General features: G+C 53.3%; 1 protein-coding gene across 1 annotated transcript; it reads left to right on the plus strand.

Moving 5' to 3' along the window:
* The first annotated feature begins 17 nt into the window (after positions 1-17).
* ORAI3 (ORAI calcium release-activated calcium modulator 3) lies at positions 18-5,243 on the plus strand. The gene is made up of 2 exons (XM_045875379.3): positions 18-495; positions 3,748-5,243. Exons 1-2 carry the CDS (start codon positions 268-270, stop codon positions 4,408-4,410), a joined length of 891 nt encoding a protein of 296 aa, XP_045731335.1. The 5' UTR covers positions 18-267; the 3' UTR covers positions 4,411-5,243.
* The last annotated feature ends 969 nt before the right edge of the window (positions 5,244-6,212 follow it).

The following is a 6,212-nucleotide window of genomic DNA, read 5'->3' on the forward strand; positions in this document are numbered from 1 at the left end:
CCCCATCCTGTGGCCGTTCGGGCTCCGCCTCCGCCCCAGTTCCGGTTTCGGCCTCTACTATCCGGCTTCGGCCCCTGGGGCTCCTCGCAGACGCCTGCTTTCCCTGCTCCACACGGGCACCTCTTCCTGGGCGTCCGCCGCCGGCATCCCCGCTCGCCCCGCCCGGGGATGGGGCCTTCCACCGGCCTGGGCCGGCCCTCGTGGGACCCCCGGGGCGACTCGGCGCCCCCGTGACCACCCAGCCCGCCCAGTGCTGCGGCCCCCGGGATGAAGGGCGGCGAGGGGGACGCGGGCGAACAGGCCCCGCTGAACCCGGAGGCCGAGAGCCCCGCGGGCTCGGCCACGTACCGAGAGTTCGTGCACCGCGGCTACTTGGACCTCATGGGGGCCAGTCAGCACTCGCTGCGGGCCCTCAGCTGGCGCCGCCTCTACCTCAGCCGGGCCAAGCTCAAAGCCTCCAGCCGCACGTCTGCCCTGCTCTCGGGCTTCGCCATGGTGAGGGGAGGGAAGGGGCGCACAGGGTGGGGGTGAGGCACATGGGGGCAGGGGGTCGCGGGCCAAGTAAACGGGTACCCAAGGGAGATGGGACAGAGGAAAGGGAAAGCAAGGGTTTTTAAGAGGTAAAGGAGTACAGACAAGGTCCCAAGGGACTACTCGAGTCCCGTTTTACGGGTGTGCGTGCGTGTGTGTGTGCGTGTGTGTAAACAGACCCCTAGCATATACTGGGCCATAGGGAGTATAAACAAGCCTCCAAGGAGGGAAGACAAATCACCAAGGGGGATACATATGCGAGGGTGGGGCAGAGAGGTCCAGAAGGAGCGTGGTCCCAGACAGAAGTCATTACCAGGTTCACCGGAGAGATTCAAAGGCAAATCAGAGCTGGGTGGGGGCCCTATAAACAGGACTGGGAGAGTCAAAGAAAATAAACTGGATGCAGTAGTCCCCCAGCTGAAGGCGGCCCCATCCCCAGGAGGATGACCAGTCCCTGGCAGGCACAAAGAGGGCTTGGTGTAACCCAGGACAGCTTTGAGTAGAGAGGATGCCCCTGAGGAAGCTGCTGGGGAAAGGTGATTAGGAAGCTGATACGTGATTCCTGATCTGATAAACTGCAGGTGTGGGAGGATGATATCAGCTAACGGTCCCGAGGAGGCCTCATAGGAAATGGGACTGAAGGAGTCCCAGGGTCAGGAGGAGTCAGCAGACACAAACCCTGCCTCCTCTGGGCCTGTGGCCAGCTGTGTGACCCTGGACAGGCATCCAACCCCTCGAGGGCCAGTGGGAAACTGTGAGATCATAGAGGCTGTGCCCTCTGTAGCCTGCAAATAGCTGCCCCAGAATGAGCTGATTCTTGCCAAACTCTAGATCCCAGTGTGTCAGAGCAAGACACACATCAGAGATGGCTCAGACTACCTGTTTATTGGGCAGGCATAGAAACCAAGGCCCAGAATGGGGCAGTGCCTCTGCCAAGAGTGCTCAGCAGATGAATGCTGCAGAATGATCTAGGACCCTGGATCACTGAACTGTCGTTAGTCCAGAATTTCTCCACCATCATGATGGGAAGGAGAAAGCAAGCTGGAGGGGGGCGGTCTTCATAGGAACCTATGGAGATGAGGATGGAGGGGTCACAGCACTAGGTGATTTGCGTTAGTCTCTGCCCTGCTCTTTACCAGAGCCTCTGTATTTGAATGATGAGAGGAAAAGTCTATCCCTAGGCGTCATCCAGGGTCTATGGTTTTCTCTTTGGGGGCCCAGTATCCATAGGCCAGCCCACTTTTCCTGATGTGGGGTTAGCTAGGGACGGGGAAGTGACTCCCTTTCACCTGTACAGACTGCAGAGGGAAGGAAGCGACTTCATGGACCTGGCTGAGGGAGGTCCCCCACCCCCATCCATCCCGTGGTCCAGCCTGTTCCCAAGGGGACAATCCAGCCTGCTGCTGGACTTGCACGTTGCCAGGGTGACAGCTTAAACGCCAGGACCTTCTCTGCAGGATCAAAAGGCCAGATGAGTGGGTTCTGGGGGCAGGACTGCCCCAGTCCTGCCAGGGGAGAGCAAGGCTGGGTCAGGCTCTGGGAGAAACCAGGCCTAGGCCTGGCCCAGATCTCTGTCTGTGGAAACTGCTAACACTCGCCATGGCCCAGTTTCCCAAAATACTTAGCTTTGTCTTCCTAACCAGCACCCTCCAGACTGTACCTTCTTCCTTCCCCCAGCCCCAGAGCAATCTAATGGGTCCTGCTAGAACCAGGCATGGGGAAAGATCCAGATTCTGGTATTTGGGTACCCTGGGTTAGAATCACATTATACAAATTGTATTGCCCTGTCATGCAGTACCAGGTAATGCGTGTCCCATGTTATGCAGTACCAGCTTTTATGTGTATCACATTTATTATTCTGTGAAGTAGGTACCACTACTATGACCATTTTACAGATGAGAAAACAAATCAGAGATGTTAAGACACCTGCCCAGGATCCCACAGCAAGTAAGTGACAGAATTTGAACTTAGGTAGTCTGGCTCTGGAATCCAAATTTATACAACTCTAGAATAGCATCATCAACGCAAATGTTTGCAAAGGACAGGCAGGTATTATGGACTGAGTGGGGATGGCTATCAGGAGACCCCATGACCTGTCCAAAGGGAGCAGTCATGACTCAACTCTAGCTGATAGTTGACATGTAGGAATGTGGGTCTGGTGTAACCAGATCTTCCAAATTTTCAAGGGGATCTAGAAATAGGGATATTTATAGGAAATCTCTTGAGTTTTAAAAGTGCAACCTAGTTCCTTAAAAAACACACTGTATGAGCCAAGCAAAACATGTGTGCAAAGTTGGCTTGGGTTCATGGTATACCGGTTTGCAAACTCTGGCCTTGGACTTCATTCAGTGTTCTTAAGAGCCTTGCTCTCCCCTAACACTAATAATAACACTAGTATTAAGAACAGTTAATAACCAAAAAAAAAAAAAAAAAAAAAGAACAGTTAATAACCGTAATAACAACAACAAACACCTAGAGCTTACTGTGTGCCTTATACTATTCTTAGTGCTTACACTTAGCACTGTAACAAATTACAGGTGTTGTAATTTTCACAACAACCCTGTAAGGTAAGTAGGTATCATTATCAATCCCCACTTTCCAGATGAGGAAATTGAGGCATAGAACTGAATCACTTGCTCAAGATTCCGCAGCTTGTAGAGCTGAGAGTAAACCCAGGCGGCCCAGCTCCAGAAACTGCTTTAAAAAAAAGATTTTATTTATTAGAGAGAGAGAGAGAGAGAGAGAGAGAGAGAGAGAGAGTGTGTGTGTGTGTGTGTGTGTGTGTGTGTGCGCGCGCGCATGCGTGCAGAGGGAGAGGGAGAAGCAGACCCCTTCTGAGCAGGGAGCCTGATGTGGGGCTCGATCCCAGGACCCTGGGATCATGCCCTGAGCTGAAGGCAGGCGCTTAACCGACTGAGCCACCCAGCCACCCCCACAACCTGCTTTTTTAAGCCCCCTAACAAGGTAAGATTTTCAGAAATGTGTCATCTAATGTGTCAGCCCTCTTGATAGCCAGGTGCAGAAACCGAAGCCAGAACAGCACAGAGCCTTACCAAGGTGGCCAGTTCATTCACTCAACAGAGACTAAGCACCTCCTTCCTGCCAGGCACCGTTCTAGGCCCCAGGGATGCCCTGGTGATGTAGACCAACGGGCAAAACAACCCTCTACTGCCAAAGAGGTGGTGGGCACTCAATCCGTCTCCTCTGTCCCCATAGGTGGCCATGGTGGAGGTACAGCTGGAGAGCGACCATGAATACCCGCCAGGCCTGCTGGTGGCCTTTAGTGCCTGCACCACCGTGCTAGTAGCCGTGCACCTCTTTGCACTCATGGTCTCCACGTGTCTGCTGCCCCACATAGAAGCCGTTAGCAACATCCACAACCTCAACTCTGTCCACCAGTCGCCACACCAGCGACTCCACCGCTACGTGGAGCTGGCCTGGGGCTTCTCCACTGCCTTGGGCACCTTCCTCTTCCTCGCTGAAGTTGTCCTGGTTGGCTGGGTCAAGTTTGTGCCCATTGGGACGCCCTTGGGCACACCAGCCCCCCTGGTACCTGCCTCCCAGGTGCCTGGGACTCTGTTACCACTGACCACCTCCCTTCGTCCAGCTTCCAAGGCGTCCTCCCCTTCTGTAGCTCCATCACGGGCTGAGCCATCTGAGGCCTGCCCACCCCGGCAAGGGTGTGTTGCTGGAGGAGGGGCCCATGGGCCAGGCTGGCAAGCAGCCATGGCCTCCACGGCAATCATGGTACCCGTGGGGCTTGTGTTCGTGGCCTTTGCCCTGCATTTCTACCGCTCCTTAGTGGCACACAAGACCGACCGCCACAAGCAGGAGCTGGAGGAGCTGAGTCGCCTGCAGGGGGAGCTGCAGGCTGTGTGAGGCCCACGTGCGCTACCGCTGTAAACACTGCCGCCCTCCAGTCTGCAAGGGGACCCCGGTCCGCAGACCCCATTCCCTGCCCCTGCCTGGAGCCGCTTCTTGTGGCCACTCTCAGGCAGAGACCAGATTCCTGCCTTCAGGGTCCTTTGGGCTGGGCCTTGGGGCAGCTTCCACATTCCCAGGGATGCTCCCTGTCAGTCTATCCCAGTCTGTCTACTCTACATCTGGGCTGGGAGGAGCAAGCGAGGAAGTAGCAGGTCTTCAGTCCAAGGATCATGGTAGGTAGAGGGGAGGCAGGGAGATCCTGGTCAGACCTTTGGTGCTGACCTTAGCCACTTACCCCTGTACAGGATGTGGAGGTCAGAAGGTTACACACCCAGCCAGCTGCCTCAGAAGGCAGTCAACCCTTGCTTTATTTCTGTAGAATCTACTTTGTGGTTGGCATTTGGGGGAAGCTTTCCCCCATCTCCAGATTTTGATGGGTTCCACATTCTTGCTTTAGTTGCTGTAGAGAAGGATTTGTGTGGTTCTACCACAGACATAGGTCCAGTCTTACCTAGGAGGAGCCTCCCTATTTTTGGAGGTTCAAGTGCCTGCCCCACTGCCCTACACCCACACTTAAGCTTCTATGTCTGGTTCTCACTCTCCTAGGCCAGGGCTGGAGATCTTTGGAGACTGAGGGCCCATGTGCCCAACCTGACTCCCTAGAAAGGGTCTTGGGGTGAGAAGGTTTTAAGGGAGAAGGTCCAGTCACTAGGCCTTGGAATACAGAGCTATTCTGACACTGAGTTTTTGATGCACCTTGTTTTGTATAATAAAATGTGTTTCACATATGTCTCTGTGGCTTTGAATGGGGTGAAGGAGAGGCCGCCTTGGGATCAGGTGACTTTCTCTCTCTCTCTCTTTTTTTTAGAGTTTATTTATTTGAGAGAGAGTGTGAGTAGAAAGGGAGAAGCAGACTCCCCACTGAGCAGGGAAGCCGACATGGGGCTCGATCCCAGGACTGTGGGATCATGAGCTGAGCTAAAGGTAGATCCTTAACAGACTGAGTTGCCCAGGCGCCCCCAGGTGACTTATTCCTAAGAGCCAGTTGCGAGCAGGTATACCAGGAGGTGGAGAATGGTTCCAGATATGACCCCCTTCTGGCGCTGACAGGGGCCAGTAGCTCCTGATTTGGAGACTGAGTTATTCCAAAGCCAAAAATGTTTGCACTCTTTTTCCTGAGCCCAGAGTCTCCATCTCTTCCGTTGTGGATTTAGAATAAGCTTCTTTTGGTGTAACTTTCTTGAGTGACTACTACATACTAGAAGCTAGGTAACCTTACCTAACTCTCACAACCACCTCAAGAGACAAGTATTTATCATTTGCATTTCAGAGATAAGGAAACAGACATGCGAAAGCTGAGGGAGGATCTTGCCCAAAGCCAATGAAAACTTGGACTACCTTTACCATAGCACGGGGAATCTCTTTCTGATACAAAAAGCCAATACCTTTCAACTGAGACAGAAAGGAATCTGCTCTCATCACCATGCGTTCATGAAAATTCTTTTCAGCCTAATTTTCCTCAAAATTTTAAGGGGTTCTAATCCTCTCATCTATTCTTACCACGTTGCGACCTCGGTCAAGTCCGTCTTTTCTCTTTTCCTGTTACTTAGAATTGTGAATTTGCATGAACCAGGCCTACCTTTCCTGCACTGTTCCGACGCCTACAGTAGTCCTGCGTGACAGGAATTAACATCTTTTCAGAAGAAGAATCTTAAGTTCAGAGAGGTCAGTGGCTTGCCCAAGGTCACACAGCGAGG

Source organism: Mirounga angustirostris, unplaced genomic scaffold, assembly GCF_029215605.1.
Source record: "Mirounga angustirostris isolate CCGP_5_RB_7025 unplaced genomic scaffold, mMirAng1.0.hap1 SCAF_5, whole genome shotgun sequence".
Lineage (NCBI taxonomy): Eukaryota > Metazoa > Chordata > Mammalia > Carnivora > Phocidae > Mirounga > Mirounga angustirostris.

Bases quoted from the DNA above. Each gene is read 5' to 3' on its own strand.
- ORAI3 (XM_045875379.3), top strand. From the start codon at position 268: ATGAAGGGCGGCGAGGGGGACGCGGGCGAACAGGCCCCGCTGAACCCG. The intron at 496-3,747 runs GTGAGGGGAGGG...CTGTCCCCATAG, and splicing joins TGCTCTCGGGCTTCGCCATG to GTGGCCATGGTGGAGGTACA.